General features: G+C 37.5%; 1 protein-coding gene across 4 annotated transcripts in view; it reads left to right on the top strand.

Annotated features, from left to right (window-relative positions):
• The window catches only part of GPSM2 (G protein signaling modulator 2), a 47,718-nt gene extending 24,033 nt beyond the window's left edge, over window positions 1-23,685 (top strand). For 2 of the 4 annotated variants that reach the window (XM_019457706.2, XM_019457709.2), the window contains 8 exons: window positions 941-1,096; window positions 2,221-2,329; window positions 3,506-3,635; window positions 6,118-6,188; window positions 10,461-10,637; window positions 13,160-13,319; window positions 14,183-14,400; window positions 22,924-23,685. In XM_019457706.2, the coding sequence (XP_019313251.2) occupies window positions 941-1,096; window positions 2,221-2,329; window positions 3,506-3,635; window positions 6,118-6,188; window positions 10,461-10,637; window positions 13,160-13,319; window positions 14,183-14,400; window positions 22,924-23,151 (1,249 nt within the window). In that variant the 3' untranslated portion in view covers window positions 23,152-23,685. Of the gene's footprint in view, window positions 1-940; window positions 1,097-2,220; window positions 2,330-3,505; window positions 3,636-6,117; window positions 6,189-10,460; window positions 10,638-13,159; window positions 13,320-14,182; window positions 14,401-21,471; window positions 21,656-22,923 lie in introns of all 4 variants that reach the window. The other 2 variants (XR_008418275.1, XM_019457707.2) reach the window with 2 other exon arrangements.
• Window positions 23,686-24,068: the final 383 nt, after the last annotated feature.

The raw sequence follows: 24,068 nt of genomic DNA, 5'->3' as shown, positions 1-24,068 counted from the left end.
TCTCCCAAGGTGACGGCTTTGAAGGTATCACCATTAAATATAAAATTTCAGGCTTGTTTGCTTAAAACTATATTACCTATCATATACCTATTTTTTGTATAATTATAAATCACATGAAATATTTGTACTATTTGGCATAAACTGTAGGAGTCATTTAAGTTACTGGATCTAAAGCATCTGTAGGCTTAAGTGCTGATAATAATAATCAAAACAGTATTTACATTTGTTAGCATCTCCTGCGAACAAGATGCCATTCTAAGCACTTCATATATACTAATTTGTTTCATCCTCACAAAACCCTGTGAGGTATTTTCCCCATTTTACAGACGAGGAAACAGAGAGTTTGAGTGACTTGCCCTGTGACAGAGCTAATAATTGCCAAAGTTGGGATTTGAACCCATTCTAACTTTAGGGTCCACACTCTTAACTGGGACACTAGGTTCTCATTGATTCAATGTGTGTTAGGTAGAATCTGGTTAATGTTTAAATGTGGTATTTAATATTTTTCATGAATCAGGGACTACTGATTCTACACATTCTACACATTAGAATTTTGAGTACTATGTTTTGAATTTTGGCAAAATGCAAAGACAACAGTATAATTGAAAAGAGAGGTTATGTGGACAAAATTTTCTTACTTCTAAGCTATTGCCACTACAACTTGGATAGTTTTTTTTAGAGACACTTGGTCTTGTGTCAGTATTCCTTTTCTCTGAAGAATATTTAATAGGGCTCTCAAATTTATTCTGAGAGTCTGGATTTGGTTCTTGTGTTTCCAAAACAACTTCATTTTGTCTGAAAGTGATGGAGAAAGTATGAGACATTAAACTCTAAAATAAATTTACTTTAGAGGCAGGAAGAAAAATTAGTGTTTTATTTTATGATTATTATAGCCAAAAATAAAAATGATCATTATGTAAGAATTAATTTCTTTTTTTAGAAAGACACTACTATTGGCTCGACAGCTTAAAGACAGAGCTGTAGAAGCACAGTCTTGCTATAGTCTCGGAAACACATACACTTTGCTTCAAGACTATGAAAAGGCCATCGATTATCATCTGAAGCACTTAGCAATTGCTCAAGAGCTGAATGATAGGTAAGTTATACAGCTCCCTACTATAATTATAGTAAAATATAGATGCATTATTGAATCCTTAGAATTTTTCCTTTGTTTTTAAGTTTGTTTCCTTTGTTTTCTTTTTAATTCTTTTTTAAGGAATTTCTTCTGTTTTAGTTACCTTCTCTGTACGTTATTGCTTGAAGGGCTAGCATGTCATAGGAGTTTGCAATGGTCCATATAGCCTTGAACCAAGATCAATAAGTAGGTCACAAACTCGGTTGCCTGCAAAGGTCCTCCTGACTAGAACAGTGTGGGAATTGTGGTGATCTTAGAGATAAGGCCCAGCGTAAGGGGGCAGCTGTTACTCAGCTCCAGCTAACTGATGCCAGGCAGGACCAAGGGTCTGTAATGTCCAGGTACTCCTCTGTTTTCAAGAGAAGCTGGAAGTCCTGAGTTTTATTTGAAATCTTCTGATTTTTAAATATTGGTGGCTATTTTTTTTAAATAAAAAACTGTATGATAAAACAGAATCTGTGCAGGCATTTAGTCTGTGATGTTTGCTTTAGAAAGAGATTTTTACTTCAGTATGAAGAACTGCTTTTCTGTAATTGTTCAAGATGAAATATGTTACTTCAAGAGGTAGTACATTCTCTCTCCCCAGTGGTGTTCAAACCTGGACTGAATGATTACTTGGTAGGGCTGTCATGGAAAGAAAATGGGCAGTTTAACTAGAAGACCTATTAGATTTTATTATTTTATAATAAATTGTATGTTTGAAAAGGATGTTTCCCATTTTTTGCTTGACTCTGAGTTTGGTATTGTCTGGGTATTCTAATATGTCTCCAGTGATGTGATAGTATGTTCTTTATATGAAAGACCAAATCCAAGAGTGGGAGAGAGCCAAAGCATAAGAGACTCTTAAAAACTGAGCACAAACTGAGGGCTGATGGGGGGTGGGTGATGGGTATTAAAGAGGGCATCTTTTGGGATGAGCACTGGGTGTTGTATGGAAACCAATTTGACAATAAATTTCATATATTTAAAAAAAAAAAAACAAATCCAAAACATTGTTTATACCATTAATTACTGCTAAATAGCTTTTATTCTACACACAGCTCTCCTTTCATATAACTATATGTTAGCTTTGAATTGTTTTGTAGAATTGGTGAAGGAAGAGCATGTTGGAGCTTAGGAAATGCATACACAGCTCTAGGGAATCATGATCAAGCAATGCATTTTGCTGAAAAGCACTTGGAAATTTCAAGAGAGGTATGTAACTAAAAAACGCCTGTCTGTGCTATGTGATTCACAAATTAGCACGGGGGAAGCCCTATTATTTCTCTGGATTTCTCCTGTATAACCTAGTAATAAATCTATGTTATTCCCTTGGCATAAAAACTGCACAAAGCATTTTGAGATACAGATCAGAGGTCTGTTTGCATTGGCTTTGATGTAGGAAGATAGGAAGGTAAGACCAGGCATAGGGGAATGGAAAGATTACTAAAATATGCCTCCTGTCTCTACATGGAAAAGTAGCATGGTATGGAAAGAAAAAACGGGGTTTTTTGTTGTTGTTGTTGTAGTTGTCTTTTTTTTTTTTTTTTTTTTTTAACGTTGTTATAATCAAGGATTTATAATCCAGATTGTATCTGTTCCTGGGGCACCTGGGTGGCTCAGTCGGTTGAGCGTCTGACTTCGGCTTAGGTCATGATCTCGTTGTCTGTGAGTTTCGAGCCCCATGTCGGGCTCTGTGCTAACAGCTCGGAGCCTGGAGCCTGCTTCGGATTCTGTGTCTCCCTCACTCTCTGCCCCCTCCTCCGCTCATGCTCTGTGTCTGTCTGTCTGTCTGTCTCTCTGTCAAAAATAAATAAACATTAAAAAAGTAAATTAAAAAAAAAAAAAGATTGTTATCTGTTCCTGTTCCAGTTCTGCTTTCTGGCTATTTGAGCTTGGAAATCTTTTCTGAACCTCATTTCTCATCTGTAAAATGGGAAGAATAACATCTACCTTGCAAATCATTGTAAGAATTAGAGATAGTGTATGTACAAGTGCCTAGTGTAATATCTGTTGCTGGCTTAATAGATACTATTACTATGGTATGGAAACAATATTCTAAGGAAATTTTATTCATGTGTTGGCAACTTAATGTGTCACAAAATAACCTACGTTATTATTAAATATGATTGTAGAGATTAAGAGCAATTAGTATTTAGAGAATGGAAGTATTGGTAGAATGTAATCAGCTTTCCTATTGCCATATTTTAGAAGCTTCCCTTTTCTTTAAAGCAACTATTATTAAAAAAACCCATTTCATTCAGTCTCTTAATTCTAATAGAACTGTTTTCATTTCTATTTTCTTCCAGTTTTAGGTTCATAACATTTTCAGCTAATCTTCACCATTGTCTTTAAATACTACTCTAAAATATAAATGCTTGTTGGTTGTAGGTTGGGGATAGAAGTGGTGAACTAACAGCACGACTGAATCTCTCAGATCTTCAAATGGTTCTTGGTCTGAGCTACAGCACAAATAATTCAATAATGTCTGAAAATATTGAAATTGATAACAATTTGCATGGTAAGTAACAGGTCTTCAACCCAATTTCTTTATCCTCAATTACATTTAAATTACTCATAACATGTTAACCATCTCCAGAGAGAATATATAACTTAGGAAGCTCAAATTTTTATAATACCTTTTTGCTTTACCATAGTCCTGTTGATGTATCACTGTAGAATACGGTATTTTACGGTTGTTATCTTGAACTTAGGAATGGTAAAGGTATGATTATTTTCTATAGGGTCACTCAAATTTATAAATGTTTGATGACAAAATTAAAATATTTTATTGTTTATTCTTTTTGATTCAAGTGTTTTTACATATTTGATTTTTGTTTAGCTCTTGTTTCATTTCTAAGGTTATCTCTTAGATGAAAATTAAAAGGTCTGATAATACCAGTATTGAAACGTGGGTAATGGAAGCTCTCATTCAGTGTTGATGGTGACAGAAATGTGTTTACTCTCAAGAACAATGTGGCAACATTCTGGTAAAGTTGAGGATGTACTGAGCATATGATCTGGCATTTCCACTGCCAGTTACATACCACTGATATCCAAACTGGAAGAAACACTTGCTTGTGTCACTAAGAGAAAGAGACATTTTCAAGAATTTCTGTAATAGTACTGCTTATGATAACAAAAAATAAGAAGCACTCTAAATCTCTGTCCCCAGTAGAATGGATAAAGAATTTCCTAGTCCTAAAATGGCAGTCAAAATTAAACTACACATGAACTTGGCTGAATCTCACAAACATAAAGTTTCTCAAAGGAAGCAAGTTAGATGATATATACAGTATGAGAGCATTTATTATAAAATAAACTAAATTGCTTGGAGATCTATATATATGTAAATATATAGATGAAACATGAAATATATGAAAATATAAAAAATTATAGGGAGGAGGAGGCACATTTTCAGAGAGTCACAGAGGAGTTAATATGTTGATAGTGGTTTATTTGTTAAGCTGGGTATTAGGTATCATATATTCCTTATGCCTTTAAAATATTGCTTAATCTTTAAAATATTGATTGGATATGAAAATGTGAAAATGGATATGAAAATATATTTCTCTATATTCAATGCTAACTTTATTGAAAAAACTTTTGAGGACCATGTTTATGTTTATTTAACATGTTTCCTGGTCAGCATTAAATCTCTCATCTAATGTGATCTTAAAATGAATATGAGTAACAATATAGAACTAGAGGTGTTACTTTGATTCTTACCTTGAAATTGAAGGCCTAAAGCCTTTTCCTTGGGTTTTTACTTAATTAAAAAAAAATTTTTTATTGTTTGTTTATTTTTGAGAGAATGTGAGTGGGGGAGGGGCAGAGAGAGAGAGAGAGGGAGACACAGAGTCCAAAGAAGGCTCCAGGCTCTGAGCTGTCAGCACAGAGCCTGACACGAGGCTTGAACTCACGAGCCATGAGATCATGACCTGACCTGAAGTTGGGTGCCCAACCGACTGAGCCACCCAGGAGCCCCTTATTATTTTTTTTAATGTTTATTTATTTTTGAGAGAACATGAGCTGGAGAGGGCCATAGAGAGGCGGGGGATAGAGGATCTGGAGCGGGCTCCATGCTGAAAACAGAGCCCTTATGCAGGGCTCGAACCCATGAACTATGAGATGATGACTTGAGCCAAAGTCAGAGATTTAACCGACTGGTTTTTACTTACTTAAACTACCCTACAGTTTGTTTTTTCCCCTACTATAATCATTTTAGTGGTTTTTTTAAATTTGTGTTTTTTCCAGTTTGAGAAATATTTGACATACATGATTGTAAATTAAAGGTGTACAGTATGATGACCTGATTTATACCTAGTGAAATGATCACCACAGTAGGTTCAGTTAACATCCATCTTCTCATACAGATAGCAAAAGGGAAAAAAAATTCTTCTTATGATGAACATTCTTAGGATAAACCCTCCTAGCAACTTTCCTAAGTGTCATACAGCAATGTTGACTGTAGTCATCATGATGTACGTTCTATCCCTAGTACTTATTTACCTTATAACCCGAGGTTTGTACCTTTTGACCACCTTCTTCCTTTCCCCCTCTGTAATCTCTGCCTCTGGTAAATCACAAGTTTGATCTCTTTTTTTCCTAGTTCAGGTTGTTTTTTTTCTTTTTAGATTCCACCATAAGATCATACGGGATTTGTCCTTCTCATTTTCTTTTAAGAGTTTCTATGGATAGTATAAAACCAGTTATTATAAAATGCCTTTTCTAAATTAAGGGGTAATGTCAGTAACCAAAGTTAGTTTCCAACCAAAATGTAACTTCCCTACATCAAAGCATTTTAGAGGGAGTGTATATTCTATTTTTATGTAGTTGGTATGGAAAATTATTATTCTTAAAAAAATACATGTTTGTATGTTTCCTCCTTCCATATGGGCTTGTGTAAAAGACTTTAAAATTGAATAACCTAGTCATGCTGAATTTGTAGTCTTAAGGACTTCCCCATGTATTTGAATTTTTTTTTTTTTTTTTTTACAAAGGTGCACGCCCGAAGTTTGGACGCCGACACAGTATGGAAAACATGGAACTTATGAAGTTAACACCAGAAAAGGTTGGCAGCCCTTAGGTTTTTAAATTTCTTGAACTGTTATAATCAAATATTTAAGTAACTTTTAACTTACATGAATAGTTTAAATAAACCTTGTGTTGTATGGGTATCACTTTAAAATTTTCCTTTAAAAAGAATTTTTAAAAAGTGCAGTCTAAAAAGAATGTGCCTAATATGCTGCCATCTGTTTAAGAGAAGCATTATGCATCTATATCCTTTGTAGATGCTTAAAACATTTCAGGAAGAATCTCTAAGAGACCTGCTAATAAAAATAACAATTGCTTCTGGGAAAAGGAGTGGATGTCTCAGAAGAGATACTTTGTACACAGTTTTAGTTTGAACTGTTTGAACATTTTAACATGTACGTGTATTACTTTTCTTAATTACTTTTTTTAAATGGGAAAATTAAAGGGTTAGGAAGCTTTTTTCCCCCAACTAAGTAACAGCAACATTATTAGTAAGATAAGTGATATGTATGATCAAGCTAGTTTTTCTGGCTGCATTTCTTAAAAGCATTTTCTTCACTAACAACTGTTTATTCAAGATGCATCTTCCTTAGGCTTTTGTTTTCAGTAACAGAGAAGGGACTTTATAATTAGAAAAGTTATTTTTTTCTTTTATAATTTTCTATTAAGTTTTTTAATTCCAGTGTAGTTAACATACAGTGTTATGGGAGTTCCAGGTGTGCAGTATAGTGATTCAGCACTTCTGTGCATTACTCAGTGCTCATCATGCTAAGTGTACTCTTTAATCTCCATCACCTAGTTCACCCATCCCCCCACCCAGGGAAAAGATTAGTGAAGAAAAGAAATCTAGGTCCTTTCTTCCACCTTTAATTTTTACATTGTTAAAGCAGGCTGTTGTTCTTTTATGGTATATTTTTTAAAATACTTTTTATAAAATAGGTTCATTATAATAACTTCAAAATTTCAACAAGGAAATTAAAATTATCAGTAATCCCACCCTCAGTGGTAACTACAAGTAATATTTTGGTATTTATTCATCTTGCATTTTCATGTGAATATTAATATTTTATAGATATTTTATAATGTGTAGTTAATATTATTTCCATGTTATTAAAAATTTTTCTGCCCTATTATAATAGGCATATGATTTTTTAATATTGACATTTTTTGTGGGAAAAGTTTTCATAAGTTCAAATCAGCCAGATATATATATATAAAGTTCTTCAGAAATCCTAGTTAACTCCTGAAGGACTTTGTGATTTCCCCAGATATCTGTCTACATCTTATCTTGTCAGTTTGCAAATCTGACTAATCTGCAATTAATTAATTAGGCTAATCTGCAATTTATTTATTTAATGTTTATTTTTGAGAGAGAGAGAGAGGGAGACAGAGCACAAGCAGGGGAAGTACAGAGAAAGAGGGGGATACAGAATCTCTGAGCTATCAGCACAGATTCCGGCTTGGGGTTTGAAATCATGAACTTGAGATTATGACCTGAGCCAAAGTTGGCCACTTAACCGACTGAGCCACCCAGGCACCCCTGCAAATTATTAAGAGAAAAAAAACAAACAACTTTTAAGTCAATTTAGGTCTCTTTTCCTATTTCTTGTAGGAACATACTAATTAGCAAAATTAATTTGCTGCCTTGTGCCTAGCTCTGAAGTGGTACTAACAATAGATTTCATTAAGAAGCTGACTAGATTCAACCCTTTAATTTTCCAAGAGCCAAATAATGGCAAAGTTTTGTCTCTAAAATATGTTTGGAATTAGTTCTGTGTTTTCTTTCCCTCATAATAAAGTTGCGATTCATTATTTCATTATTCTCAACCAAGCTAAGAAGCATATGTAAAGAAAAAAGGCGATTCTGTGTTAAAGATATTTCTTAGGAAAGAACACAGTTGAAGGGAACTCTTGAGACCCTGGATGTCTGAAAATGCCTTTTTGCTACTCTCACATTTGACTGATAATTCTTACTATGGAATTACTAATTGGAAATAATTTTCCTTCATAATTTTTAAGACATTGTTCCAGTCTGTATTCTTCAGTGTTTTTGTTGAGAAGTCCAAATAAGTATATAGGAAACATTAAAAATTTTTCACATTTCTGGGGCACCTGGGTGGCTTAGTCGGTTGAGCGTCCAACTTCGGCTCAGGTTGTGATCTTGAGGCTCACAAGTTTGAGCCCCGCATTAGGCTCTTTGCTGACAGCTCAGGGCCTGAAGCCTGCTTAACATTCTGTGTCTCCCTCTCTCTCTGCTCCTCCCCTGCTCACACGCTGTCTCTCTCTAAAAAATAAAGATTAAAAAAAATTTTTTTTTCACATTTCCACTTGGGATTTAGGTAGAGTTTTATGTTGTTTTTTTTTTTAAGTTTATTATTTATTTCTAAGAGAGAGAGAGAGAGCATGAGTGAGGGAGGGGGAGGGAGAGGGAATCCCAGGTAGGCTCCAGGCTGTCAGCACATAGCCTAACATGGGGCTCAAATCACAAACCGTGAGATCATGCCCTGAGCCCAAATTGAGAGTCAGGTGCTTAACTGACTGAGCCACCCAGGCACCCCGAGTTTTATGTTCTAATAATTGGGCTTGTTTACTTTTCTCGAGTCAATAGACCCTGTAGTCCACCCCAACAAATAGTTTCTCCTTATCACCTGTATGAGAAAAGGAACAGAGGGAAAAAAATAAAACAAACTTCATTTGTTACCCAGAACTTACCCAGATAGCTGGCTTGTTCACTCACTAGCTATCTCTCACTCAGGTACAATAGCCTCAGGGCAAGACTTATCCTAATTTGTGTCTCATGTGATGTAACTTTATTATCAATTACTACATTACATAGACCTTTGGACTTACAAACACTTAAGACCGAGTGTTAAAGCTGCAAATGTCATGTAGCTACTACACATACTGTGTTTTTCCTTTCCACTCAGTAAATATTTGTTTTTTGTTTTTTATGGTTTTTAGTCATTCTTACTATTTTAGGGTTTGGGGTTTTTTTAGTAACTTTATTTTTAATTTACATCCAAGTTAGCATATAGTGCAACAATGATTTCAGGAGTGGATTCCTTAATGCCCCTTACCCATTTAGCCCATCCCCCCTCCCACAACCCCCAGTAAATATTTGTTATATTGAGTCTGTTGTTTAGAGGTTAAGTATATTTATTTATTTATTTTTTTAATGTTTATTTATTTTTGAGACAGAGAGAGACAGAGCATGAATGGGGGAGGGGCAGAGAGAGAGGGAGACACAGAATCGGAAGCAGGCTCCAGGCTCCGAGCCATCAGCCCAGAGCCTGACGCGGGGCTCGAACTCACGAACCGTGAGATCGTGACCTGAGCCGAAGTCGGACGCTCAACCGACTGAGCCACCCAGGCGCCCCTAGAGGTTAAGTATATTTAAACCAGGTCTAGACCTATATAAATGACTGATGTTTTCCCTATTGAGAATTTAGTAGTTAGTGAAAACAAAAAATGACCAAAAAAAATTACTGCTGTATGGCTTAGATGTTAATTTATACCGTTAAAAATTCCACATATATCCAGAATTTCCAGTTGTAACAGGTTCTTAATTAACTCACATCCACAATAAAACTTGCTCTTTGACCTTCCATATTTTTATGGGATTTTGGCAAACTTTTCTTTTTTTTTTTTTAATTTTTTTTGCTTATTTTGTTTTGAAGGAGAGAGAGACAGAGTGTGAGTGGGAAGGAGCAGAGGGAGAGGGAGACACAGAATCCAAAACAGGCTCCAGGCTCTAGGCTCTAGGCTCTGAGCTATCAGCACAGAGCCCGATGTGGGGCTCCAACCCATGAACTGTGAGATCATGACCTGAGCTGAAGTCAGATGCTTAACTGAGTGAGCCACCCAGGCACTCCTTACTTTCTTAAAAAATTATTTTGAGAGGGAGACAGAGGGCACAAGCAGGGAAGGGGCAGAGAGAGAGAATCCCAAGCAGGCTCCATACTATCAGCTCAGAGCCCAATGGGGGCTTGATCCCACAAACTCTGAGATCATGACCTGAGTGAGAATCAAGAGTCAGATGCTTAACTGACTGAGCCACCCAGGTGCCCCTGTTTTCTTACTCTTAAGTTCCTAAAAGTCACCACTTTAATGTTTTGGTGATGAAAAATTCACAGTATGCATTTGGTACAAGCTGTTGAAAATAGATATACTGGCAAAAAGGAATTTATTAAGAGATCTAGCTGCACCCCACACTAGAGGAGTGGCAATGGCAGGTTAATATGATAGAAAACCAGAAATAGCTTTGGTTTTTTTCATGCCCTGTTTTCCATATCTGTTTATAATTTTGTAGGTACAGAACTGGAACAGTGAAATTCTTGCTAAACAAAAACCTCTTATTGCCAAACCTTCTGCGAAGCTGCTCTTTGTCAACAGATTGAAGGGGAAAAAATGCAAAACTAATTCCTCCACTAAAGTTCTCCAAGATGCCAGTAATTCCATTGATAATCGAATTCCAAATTCTGAGAGGGTATGTATGAAATAAGTTTTTGAGTATTCTGTTTTGAGTACCTACATTTTAGTTTTCTTGTATTCATACTGAATATTTGATAAATTATATTAGACATTTAATATAAAATATCTTTTTTTATTCAAAGAAGTCTTCCATATTTCCCTATCTTTTCAGTCTTCTTCAGAGCTAGAAACTGTAATTACTCCATTCATGGATATGTTGCTTCACTGCTCTGGACAGTAATTATTTGTCACTAATTACAAAAATACTACCTTTTAGTTTACTACAGTGTCTCCTAGTAAAACTCCTTTCATTGTAGAAGTTAGAACAAATTAAATTCATATGTTCAAGGATTTTAAAATGCTGATTTAAAATAGTATCTGCTAGCATCAACTTCTATTTATGTTGAAATTATAACAGTTAAAAACTGTTTTGATGAAAAATGATCACAGGAATCAGCTTATTAAATATAACTTAAAATATTTAGAAATAAGAAAATATCAGGAATATCTCTAGTCTAGCTACCCTACACTCTGATAAAAGAACCAAAATAAATTACAAAGATGATACTTCCAATTATCAAGTCCATTTTCCAGTGAGTTTTTTTTAAATTCTTTGTTTATTCATTTTTGAGCAACAGAGTGCAAGCAGGGGAGGGGCAGAGAGAGAGGAAAACACAAAATCCAAAGCAGGCTCCAGGCTCTGAGGTGTTAACACAGAGCCCGACGCAGGGCTCGAACTCACAGACCATGAGATCATGACCTGAACTGAAGTCAGACACTCAACCGACTGAGCCACCTAGGCACCCCTCAGTGAGAGCTTTTGGAAAAACTGCTGGTCTTTTATTTTTTTGACCAATTTCTCTTGGTCCTCTTGTCAGCATCCCATCATATCTGTACCCTGGTAGTGTCTTTTGTATTGATTTTTACCAGTTTTTTATGTGTATGACTAACAAAAGGAAACTTTATGGGTATATAAAAATGGCTCAGGAATATTTTTATAGACGTAGAGCAGATCTCAAAGGCATACCCTTTGTTCAAGATTTCAGGTTTTAGCGAAGCCCACTTAGCTCAACTGAAAAACATCCACTTCTGGACCCTTCCTGCGTTTTAATGTTTAGAAGTTTGAATTTGAGCCTTTTTTGCACCTAGGAAAGTCTTGTTAGTGATTAATACATCTTACTATAGCTTATGTATATATTTAATACCAAACCTCAGATTGCACATTAAAAACTGTACTCTCTCAAACCCTCCTGTTTCCTTTATGTATGCTATGTACTCGGTCACCCAAGTTAGGTGACATTCTTGACTCCTTCTCCCCTAACCATATCCAATCAATCCCTACCTCCCTTAGATCTGTCCCCACCCCCACCTTTTGAAAATAAACCTCTGCTACTGTGTCTTAGTTCTTAGGGCAGTACTGCATCTCTTAGCCAGATTTTTGGAATAGGCACCTGAACTTGATCTCTTTCCCTACGTAATTTCTGCAACCTTTTGGAGGCGCCAGTTCTGTTTAAAATTGTTACCAGTGCTTCTCTTATTTCACACAGTATAACTTGTATATCATACAGAGGCCCTTGCTTTGGCAGCTTCTTCCTTCTTCACCTCCCCAACCCTTCAGTTCTTAATCCCCTGAATACTACAGACCTTTGGAATTGCACATTAATCAGTATGAAACATATCTGCCCTGCTAATGGTTATTCATTCTTCAGGAGCCAACTCAAATACCAGTTTCCCCTATTTCCCTGAAGAATTAGTTCTGCCTTTTTCCTGAGGCCTAGGACATTATATATATATGTATCTCTACTATAATATTTACATCATTGTGAAGAATGAAACTTTTATTAAACATTGCATCTGTCATATTAAGCTTTGAAGCCTTCCAAATAAAGTATGACCAGTTCCCCTCTGCCTCAAATACTCATTTATTTGAAGTTCACATTTTTTTCAAGATGTTCAAATCTGTAAATATGATAAAGGATCTTGGAAATCAGTGTGCTTTCTTAGTTTTCAGTTCTTAGTTTACTTTTAAATTCTGTTGTAGAATCTTAGAACCAAACTTTGAGCCTGGGATCACTAATATTTACATAATTCATTCAATATCTGGAGCAGTTCCCCAGAGTTGAGGTACATTTCTTTATTCTTTAGCCTTGGAAATACAGAGATTAAAAACTAAAATAACTAGAAATGCTTTTTGTTAATTGGATTGAAATAACTTGATTACCAGGGTTGCCATCTTGAATTCTTTATAATGAAAATGTAAGTTTTTCTTTAAAGTTTATTTATTTTGGGGGGGGGGGGGGGGAGGAACAGAGGTCCCAAAGCGGGCTCTTCACTGACAGCAGACAGCTGCATACAGGACTCGAACTGAAACCACGAGATGATGACCTGAGCCAAAGTTGGACACTTAATCGACTGAGCCACCCACACACCCCGAAAGTGTCAATTTTTAATCTTAACCCTTTTGCATATATATCATGATATTGTTCCCTTGATCTCATGATAATGCTGGAATATTCAGATTTTCTCTCAATATTTCAGAAAATCGGTGCAGATATTATTGGAGACGAAGGGTTCTTTGACCTGGTAAGCCGATTTCAGAGCAATCGGATGGATGATCAGAGGTGCTGCTTACAAGAACAGAGCTGCGGGACTGCTTCAGCTGCGGCTTCTTCCACTCCACCTCGAGTAATGATGAAAGGTGAGTGATCTGTGCTTCTCCCCCAATTTTAGTAGTTCCCTTTGATATTCTTGTGATTTCTTTCTGAGAGTTTAGTTCTCATCAGAGCAGGTACAGTAAATGAGCCTGAATCCAGGTGTATCTGAAATGCTGGTGTTTCTTCAGTTTGAAACAAGGTTTTGTTTCGGTTTCCCTAGGTTTATCTGTATTTTAGTCCAGGTACTTTCTACTAACTATATCATATTTCCTCCCTAGATTCTTCGGGACTGGAGGAAAAAAAAAATCTAACTTTAAAAATAGGAAAAAATTTAGTTATAATTCTATGTAAAAGACAAATGCTTTCTGTCTGGATTAAAAAGAAAAGCCAAGACGGACTGAAGAGGAACCTCTAACTCAGGCTGAAGCTAAGGCCTGCCTGAGCCTTAGAAAGGTCTAAAATGGATTATCTAAGATTTTCTCTTTCAGCTACCAGAAGATTTCCTCTGTAGACCAGGACTTAGCAGCAATAATTTAAGTTAGCTAAGTGGTTCCCATGCAGGGCAGAGAATAAAAACAGTCTCATTCATCCTCATGTGAGAAATTATGTAAGAGAGATTATTTACCTTCTGAAATCTAGCCCAAGATCTTGTAAAGTTACATTTTGAGCAGGTGGTTGATAAAAGGAAAGATAGTCAAATCTGAATAACCTCCAAGTGAATCACCTGAAGTATTCTGGGATTTATTCTTCCCTCCCTGCCCATCTGGTCAGGCCCCAGCCTCTCAGTGAGAGCTAAAGCAGGAGGCAGTGGATGTTGGGACTGAAAAAGGCAGAAAGAACTAGATGTATGTTAAAAATATGCTTAAATATTTTCATAATGTTTGGGACTTTTTTCCCCTGTTCATAGCACCATCTGTTTCCGTGGTGTCCCCCAACACAGATGAGTTTTTAGACCTTCTTGCCAGCTCACAGAGCCGTCGTCTCGATGACCAAAGGGCCAGTTTCAGTAATTTGCCAGGGCTTCGTCTGACACAAAACAACAATAAGTCCGTACTTGGCCACTTGATGACTAATGACAACAAAGAGCCTGATGAAGACTTCTTTGACATCCTTGTAAAATGTCAAGTATGTATGCATATTTTTATTGGTCTGTGTGTAGCTCAGATGCTGTTGAGAGCTTTGGCAGTATTTTGATTATAATTTGGGAAAGGCTCATTTTGTATTGGGGACACACTTATCATTCAGGGATCCTTCAGACACTATAGATCCCTGTGATAGCTTCTTATTTTGTATTTTGGGTGGTAAGGTAAGGTGTTGCTGATGCCTCTCTCTGACCTGTGGTGGAGAGGAGACTGAAGGGCATTGGGAGGAGACCTAGAAAAGAGCCCCACTTTCCTGAATGTTAGTATCGGGAGCAACCAGTGATTAATATGGGGAGAGTCTAGCTGGGGCCCTTTATGCTGTTGAGAGCTTTAGGAGAAATGTTCTTACAGAGATAGCTTTCATTTTTTATTTTAATAATTATTTGCCACAATGGTTAAGGAATACCTCAGATGGCTTGAACACGACCATGAGAAAAATAATCCTTATTTTCACTAAAGAGACATTTCCACTTCCTGACCCTAGTTGTGTCTGTTTTTTCATTCATAAAAAGAGGAGATGATGATACATACTACCAACCTCTCATTTATTCAGCAAAAAAATTGAGTACTTACTATGGAGATATCGTACTTGCTTTTAAAGTTTTTTAGTTATTTTTGAGAAAGAGGGAGAACCTGAAGCAGGCTCCACACTGTCAGCATAGAGCCTTAACATGGGGCTCAAACTCCCAAAACTGTAAGATCATGACCTGAGTCGGATGCTTAACCAACTGAGCCACCCACGTGCCCTGCCATGTACTTGCTTTTAAAGGATCCTATGTGTTAATGGGAGAGACAGTAAGTAAGTCTCTGCGCGTGTAGATGATAGATACTATATGACAGGTACTGATACTTGCTATAAAGAAAATTAGAGCCAGATAAAAGGGTGGGGTAGCCAGGGGGTGGTGGTGGTTAGGGAAGATGTTCTTGGATTGACAGATGAACAGAGATCTGAATAAGGTGAAATAGCCATGTGAATATTTAGTGAAATAGCATTCTATGCAGAGACAAGTCCCTTCTTGGATATAAAAGCTTAGCAGGTTCAAGGAATGGCAAGGTGGCCAGTGTGACTGGCATGGAGTAAATAAAGGTTAAGGGAGAGTGGTAGGAGATAAGGATAGAGAAGTAACCAGCCTAGATCTTATGATCTTATAGGCCATGATGAGGTCTTGTGTTCCAGATGTGATAGGAAGACATTGGAGGGTCTGAAAGATCATCCTGTCTACTGCTGAAAGCATGTGGAGTGGCAGAGGCTGTTAGTAGAACCAGCTAGAAAACCAATGTGGTAATTCAGGCAAAAGATACGACTTTGACTAGTGTGGTGGTAGTAGTGATGATAAGCAGTCACAACAGGGATATATTTTGAAGTTATGGTTGATGGGCAAGACCTGTTAATAAATCAGATGGTATAAGAAACAATCAAGAAGGGCTCCTGCCTTTTTTGCTTTGAATAACTGTTGTCAGTGGATGGTGCAGTTTACTAAAATAGAGAAGTTGAGAGGAGAAACAGGTTTGGGAAGAAAAAGCAGGAGTTCTACTTTCGGTATGTAAATTTGAGTTACATAAATAGGTATTTAAGTGGAGATGTTGAGTAGACAACTGAATATAAAAATCTGGAGCCCCTGGGTGGCTCAGTAGGTTGACTAGTGATACTGGCTCAGGTTGTGATGCTTGCGGTCATGAGATCAAGCCCCCTTCACACTCGGCGCAGTCTCTGTCCCTCCCAGGCTCATGCATACTCACTCTCCCCTCCTTCCCCCAAAAAACCTATAGCCCCAGAGAGAAATGACTTTGGGAGTCATCAGCATATAGCTGGTATTAAAGTCCCGGGAAGATACTACCTAAAGAATAGATACCGAAACAGGAGGACTAAGCCCTGAGCATTCCAAAATCTGACTGAATAGAGGAAGATGAGCCAGCAAAGCAGCAGTCAGCCTGGAGAGTGGTAGGAAGCAAATTGAAGAAAGTGTTTTAAGGAATGTTCAACTGTGTCAGACACTGCTGAGAAGTGGCTGATCTACTAGCTTTGGCAATGTGGAGATTATTAGTCATTATGAAAGATACTGTGATGGGGACAAAGGATTGAGGGGGTTGAGAAAATGGAAAGTGTTAAAGGGGAGACAGTAAACAAAACTTTCAAGGGATTTTCAGAGTTAAAGATGAAGTATATAGAGGTTGGTTTTTTTCTTATTTTGGGAGTTAATACCTCATGTCTGCTGATGTAAATGATCAAGTAGAGGGAGGAACCGGTGATGCAGCAGAGTATGTGTGTACAAATTTGGTTGTTTTTCTTTTCTTAGCAAAGTAAGAAGTAGGGCCATTAACAGAGATTGGGGTTGGAGCATTGTAATTTTGAAGAGAATAGAACATAGTTACTTTGAGAAACTGAAAGTATATTGACCAGCAAAAAGTAATAGGATTATTGAACTACACTGAGGACTCCTTCGAAGTTCACAGTCACTGAAGTAAGTACAGTGATGTATTTTCTCAAGGCATAACCAGCTACTTAAGGATAGAGATTTAATCAGGGTCAGTAATTTGATAGACTAGGATGGAGGAGGAGAGAAGCACATGCCAGGAAATGATTTTAATAATGGACTTTGGAACCTAGGCTGCATCTAAGAAAGGAGGTAGGAAAATGAAGGGTATGGAAGTGACAACTGTCAGTAATCCTGGTGGCTTTAATAGCGAAGACCTGGGGCAGCTGAGTCAGTTAAGCATCAGACTTCGGCTCAGGTCATGATCTCATGGTTTGTGAGTTCAAGCCCTGTGTCAGGCTCTGTACTGATAGCTCAGAGCCTGTTTTGGATTCTGTGTCTCTCTCCCTGTCTCTCAAATAAACATTAAAAAAAAAATACTGAAATCCTAGTAACAGGCCATCAACATAAAGAAAAAAAATTGACAGAACTGAAGGGAGAAATGGACATTTCTATAAAAATAGTTGGCGATTTCAAGACTCTCCACCCCAGTGATAGGTAGGACAACCAGACAGATGATGAACAACACAATAAATCAGCTAGTTCTCACAGAATACACATTCTTCTCAAATGCATATGGGACATTCTCCAGGATCGACCATGTTAGGCCACAAATTCTCAACAGTTTTATTTTTGAGACACACACAGAGCATGAGTGGGAGAGGGGCAGAGAGAGAGGGAGACACAGAATCCGAAGTAGGCTCCGAGCTGTCAGCACAGAGCCAGACATGGGGCTGGAACTCACAAACTGCAAGACCATGACCTGAGCCAAAGTCATATGCTTAACCAACTGAGCCACCCAGGTGCTGCAAGTCTCAACAATTTTAAAAGATTAGATACCATACAAAGTATCTTCTCCACAACAGGATGGAGTTAAAATAATAAGTAATAAGGAGGGGCACCTGGATGGCTCGGTTGGGCATCTGACTCACGGTTTCATTTCAGGTCATGATCTTATGGGTTCAAGCCCCGTTCTGGGCTCTGCACTGAAGGTGAGGAGCCTGGTTGGGATTTTCTCTCTCCCCCTCCCCTGGGTCACACTGTCTCTCTCTAAATAAATAAAACTTTAGAGAATTCCCAAATTTGTGGAAATTAACCAGTGGATAGAGAGGAAAACACAAGGGAAATTAGAAAATACCCTGAGACTGATAAAAATGAAAATACAATATCCTAAAACCTTGGGATGCAGGGAAGGCAGTACTCGGGGGGATATTTAGAGCTGCAAATGCTTATGTTAAAAGAGGAATATCTCAAATCAACAACCTTTTTTATAGCTTAAGGGGTTAGAAAAAGAACACACTAAACCTAAAACTAGCAGAAAGAAGGAAATGAAGAACAGAATTAAAAAAAAAAAAATCAAATCCAAAAGCAGGTTAGTTAAAAGGTTTAACACAACTGACAAAGGCTCAAATTACTAAAATTACAAACCAAAGTAGGGACATCACTTCTAATTACAGAAATAAAAAGAATTTTTGGATAATACTGTGAATGCTTATAAGTTGGATAACCTAGATGAAATGGACAAATAACCAGAAACAAAATCAGCCAAGACTTAATCATGAATAGAAAACAGACTCATAATCTATAAGGATACTATATCAGTAATCAAAACCTCCCAACAAAGAAAAGCCCGGGACCTGCTGGCTTCACTGGTGAATTCTACCAAACTGAAAAAAAGGGAATACTTTCTATTCCTAAGTCATTCTGTGAGGCCAATATTGCCCTGATAACAAAGCCAGACAAGGCACTACAAGAAAACTATGTGTCCAATATCCTTTTTGAATATAGATGCAAAAATCATCAATAGAATACTAGTAAACAGAATCAAATGGCATATTTAAAAGATTATACACCATACCTAGGTGGAATTTGTTACTGGAATGCAAGGATGGTTCAACATAGGGGAATAATCAATGTAATATATACACTACATTAATAGAATGAAAGAGGGGGGAAAAAAGACACCTGATCATCTAAATTGACATTTGACAAAATTCAACACATTTTCATGATAAAAACACTCAACTAACTAGGGATAGTAAGAAACTACCACAACGCAATAAAGTCACTTATGAAAAACCTATAACTACCATCATAATGGTAAATGACAAAAGCTTTACTCTAAAAGCAGGAATAAGACAAAGATGCTCATTTTTTACCGCTTGTATTCAAATGGTACTGTAAGTTCGAGCAGAGCAATCAGGCAAGAAAAAGAGACAAAAAGCATCCAGGTAGGAAAGAAGTAAAATTATCTCTGTTCAGAAAGGAGTCTTATGTGCAGAAAATCCTGAAGATTTCACCAAACAAAAAAACCCTGTTAGAACTAAGAAACATGGGGTGCCTGGGTGGCTCAGTCGGTTGAGTGTCCGACTTCAGCTCAGGTCATGATCTCACAGTCTGTGAGTTCGAGCCCCGCGTCGGACTCAGCTGAGCGCTCGGAGCCTGGAGCCTGCTTCCGATTCTGTGTCTCCCTCCTTCTCTGTCCCTCCCCCACTCACGCGCTCAAAAATAAACGTAAAAAAAAACCTAAGAAACAAATTCAAAATAACAGGGTACAAAATTAACATCCCAATATCAGTTGTGTTTCCATACACTAACAGTAAACAGACCAAAAAGGAAACTAAGAAAACCTTCCTAAAACAGCATCAGCAGGAATGAACTTAACCATGGAAGTGAAAGACTTGAACAATGAAAATTATAAAATGTTTCTGAAAGAAATTACACTACATAAATGGGAATATTGTTAAAATGCCAGCACTACCCAGAGTGTAATCTATGGATTCATATAATGCATTCCTTATCAAAATGTAAATAAGGTATTTTATATAACAGAAAATTCCATCTTGAAATTCCTATAGAATCTTAGGGGAACCCAAATAACTGAATCTTGAGCAAGCAGAACAAACTTGGAGGACTCCCACTTCCTGATTTCAAATTCTACTGCAAAGCTACAGTAATCAAACAGTATGGTACTGATATTGACAGACATATAGACCAATGGAAAAGAGGGCCCAGAAATAAATCCTTGAATGTGTCTTCAAATGATTTTCCACAAGTGTGCCAAGACTATTAAGTGGGGAAAGGAGTCTCATCAACAAATGCTTCCGGGAAAACTATCCACATGCAAAATAATGAAGCTGGGCCCTTACCTAACACCATATGTAAAAACTGAGAATGGATCAGAGACCTAAATGTAAGAGCTAAGACTTTAAACTTATAGAAAACATAAGAGGAAAGCTTCAAGATTTTGGATTTGGCAGTGATTTCTTAGTTATGAGACCTTAGTTATGAGGCACAGGCAACAAAAGAATAGACAAACTAGACTTGATCAAAGTTTAAAACTTTTGTACATCAAATGACACTATCAACAAAGTAAAAAGGCAACCCACAGAAGATACTTGCAAAACATAATCAATAAAAGGATTAATTCAGAATATAGAGAACTCTAAAACTTAACCACAAAAAAAGAAACAAAAACCCTATTCCAAAAATGGGCAGAGAATCCAAATCAATATTTCTCAGAAGATCTACAGATGGCTAATAAACACAGGAAGAGATGCTCAACATCACAAATTAGAGAAATGCAAATCAAAATCATAATGAGATACCATCTCACGAACCCATTGGGAAGCTACCATTAAAACAAAAAACAAAAAAATGGGTGCCTGGGTGACTCAGTCAGTTAAGCATCCCACTTCGGCTCAGGTCATTATCTCACAGTTCGCGAGTTTAAGCCCCAGGTAGGGCTCTGTGCTGACAGCTTGGAGCCTGGAGCCTACTTCAGATTCTATGTTTCCCCCTCTCTCTCTGCCTCTCCCCCACTCATGCTTGGTCTTTCTCTAAACAATAAACATTAAAAAAAACAGTTGGCAAGGATGTGGAGAAATTGGAACTGTCGTGCACTGCAGGTGGGAATACAAAATGGAAGAGCTGCTATGAAAAATGGTTTGGTGATTCCTCAAAAAATTATTTAAAAACAGAACTACCATATGATCCATCAATCTCATTTCTGGGTATATACCCCAAACAGTTGAAAGCATGGATATGAGCAGATATTTGTACACCTACCTTCAGGCAGCCAGCATTATTGACAAGAGCCAAAAGGTAGAAGCAACCAAGTGCCCATTGGCAGATGGATAAATAAAATGTGGTGTGCATGTACAATGGAGTATTTTTCAGCCTTAAAAATGAGGGAAATCCTGACACAGGTTACAACATGGCTCAAGACACTATGCTGAGAAGTAGGCAGTCACAAAAGGACAAATACAGTTCGACTCACATGAGGCAAAGTAGATTCACAGAGACAAAGAATGGTGGTTACCAGGGGCTGGAGAAGGGAGGATGGGAGCTACTGTTTTGGTTTTGCAGAATGAAAATGTTCTGGAGATGGATAATGCTGATGACTGCACAGCGGTATGAATGTGCTTAATACTGAACAGTACACTTAAAAATGGTTAAAGTGGTAAACATTCTGTTTTACCACAGTTTAACAAAAAATTCCTGGGGGAGTACTCTCTAGCCTGATCTGGAAAATTGGAGGTGGCAGTCAACATGAGATGTTTGAAATCCTGATTTTCAAGACAGTGCAGTTACTGAGAATGACCAAGTCTGGCCTAGGACGATGGGAGCTTATAAGGCAGAGGTGAAGACTGGAGACCAGAGGAGAGGAGGTCTAAGGTGTGAAGTACCGAAGTGTTGGATGAATTGGAGGACAATGAAATCACCCCAACTTAAAGACAAGAGAAATGAAGAAGCAGGAGCCAGGTGTGTGGGTGGTGGGGGGCTGCTGACAAGGCGGCCACTGAGAGTCACAGGGCTGGCCGTGGGGCGAAAGGTTAAGGCATATAAATGCACGGTGCCCAGCAACATAGTAGGCACTCAAATGTCAGCTGTCACAGTCCCACTCTGGAGCTACAATACCAAATACTATACTGTACACATTTAAATGCTTATATATATTTTGTTTTAACGTTTATTTACTTTTGAGACAGAGAGAGAGCATGAACGGGGGAGGGGCAGAGAGAGGGAGACACAGAATCAGAAGCAGGCTCCAGGCTCTGAGCCATCAGCCCAGAGCCCGACGTGGGACTCGAACTCACGGACCGCGAGATCATGACCTGAGCTGAAGTCGGACGCTTAACCGACTGAGCCACCCAGGCGCCCCTAAATGCTTGTATTTTTTATTTGATGGGTAACATTTGTAATGTACTTCTAAAAGAAGAATCAGAAGTTAGAACTTCAAGGAAAAAAATCTGGCTTGTTTCTTTAACAGATTTAAATGTTTAAGATAGGGCAAGGCAAACTTTCTGTACAGGGCTACATAGAAAATATTTTAGGCTTTTCAGGCCCTTACAACTGCTGGACTCTGCCAGCCACACTTAATTCGTAATTAGTAGACACATGAGCATTGTGGTGAAACGGAAAGGAAACTTTATGCACAAAACAGGCAGCAGGTTATGGTTTGCTGACCCCTGACCTGACAGAGTAGTGCTGCAGGGGTTTTATATATAACATTGTATTTCTAAGGATTGGTAAGTTGTCAATGCCAATTATGTAAGATTTGACCTTGTATCTTAAGTAATCTTACCAAAGTCTTGAGGTTATGGCTATACTTTTTTTTTTTTTTTTTTAACGTTTATTTATTTTTGAGAGACAGAGCATGAACGGGGGAGGGGCAGAGAGAGAGGGAGACACAGAATCGGAAACAGGCTCCAGGCTCTGAGCCATCAGCCCAGAGCCTGACGCGGGGCTCGAACTCACGGACCACGAGATCGTGACCTGAGCTGAAGTCGGACGCTTAACTGACTGAGCCACCCAGGCGCCCCTATGGCTATACTTCTACATAGTACTTGTTATGTTCTGATTATGTAAGTCTTTGAAAAGGTTTTATTAGGTTTCAGGTCTAAAGATTAAATTTCTGAGACAAGGCAAGAAAAAAAAATGTTTTTCTTGTGATGACAACATAATGTAAGGTGGTGTTCTCCTTCCCTACAATATTTGTGTTTCAATCTCTCTCTCTCATAAATTTTCAGGGGTCCAGATTAGATGATCAAAGATGTGCTCCACCACCTGCCACCACAAAGGGACCAACAGTACCAGACGAGGACTTTTTTAGCCTGATTTTACGTTCTCAGGCGAAAAGAATGGATGAACAGAGAGTTCTTTTACAAAGAGATCAAAACAGAGACGCTGAATTTGGGCTGAAAGACATTTTGCAAAGTAATGCTTTGTTGGAATTTAAAAATACAGGAAAAAAATAAACCACTAGTTATTACGGATATATTTTTTTAAATGACCTTATTTCCTTTCAGAACACTGCAGGGAAACTATTTTTTTCCTTAAAAGGAGAAATTATAGCACTGTAATACAGCTTAAAATGTTTTTAGAATGATGTAAATATTTAACCTTTAATAGTATAGCATTAATTCACATTTCTCTGGACACTCGTTTCAGGGTGGAGGTGTCTTCTACAAGGTGCTTCATCAACTTTTTTGAATAATGCTTGGGATTGTGTTCTTTGGCAACTTTTTAGATTCCTTTACCTAGTGTTTGTAAAGTGATAATTTTTTTAACTCTTGATGATGGCATTTTTTAAATACTGAACCGTGGATATAGTAAGAAATTAGGCTGTTTAGTAAACAATAACATACTTGACCAATGTGTAAAAAAGTTATATAGTCTTTATTAAAAGAATCTAGATCTTTTTTCTGCTAAAAATCCTGTTTTCAGTATGTTATTAGTTCAAACCCATTATAAAAACAGCTCTAAGAAATAAACTTTTAGCATGTTCTGGACCCTTGAATTTTAAAGTGTGTGTGGCTTAAAATTATATCTTCTGTTGCAAAATACTGTTTAAGACCTAATATCAAAAAACAAACCCAAACTCCTGTGGTTGTATCAAGAACCTAGGCCATGAAAATAGAGAACACATGAAAACTCACAAAATTTAAGTATGAAAAATGTAGGTTAAGCTCTCAGTCGTCATTAAGCCTCCCTTCATCTCAGGAACTGAAGGCAGTTTACAAGGGTACGCAATACGACATGACAGGAAGTAAATTTAGCAAAAGAAGACAGCAAGGATGGGACAGGCTAAGGCTGAATTGTAAAATGCAAATGCCCACACCCAGAACTCATTCACCTCTGGTTGCTTTTGATTCTGCACAGCTGGGATGGTATC

This window comes from Panthera pardus, unplaced genomic scaffold (assembly GCF_024362965.1).
Source record: "Panthera pardus isolate Hobbes unplaced genomic scaffold, ASM2436296v1 HiC_scaffold_11, whole genome shotgun sequence".
Classification (NCBI taxonomy): Eukaryota; Metazoa; Chordata; class Mammalia; order Carnivora; family Felidae; genus Panthera; species Panthera pardus.
Note: the sequence above shows the minus strand (reverse complement) of the source record. Positions and strands in the feature narration are given on the sequence as shown.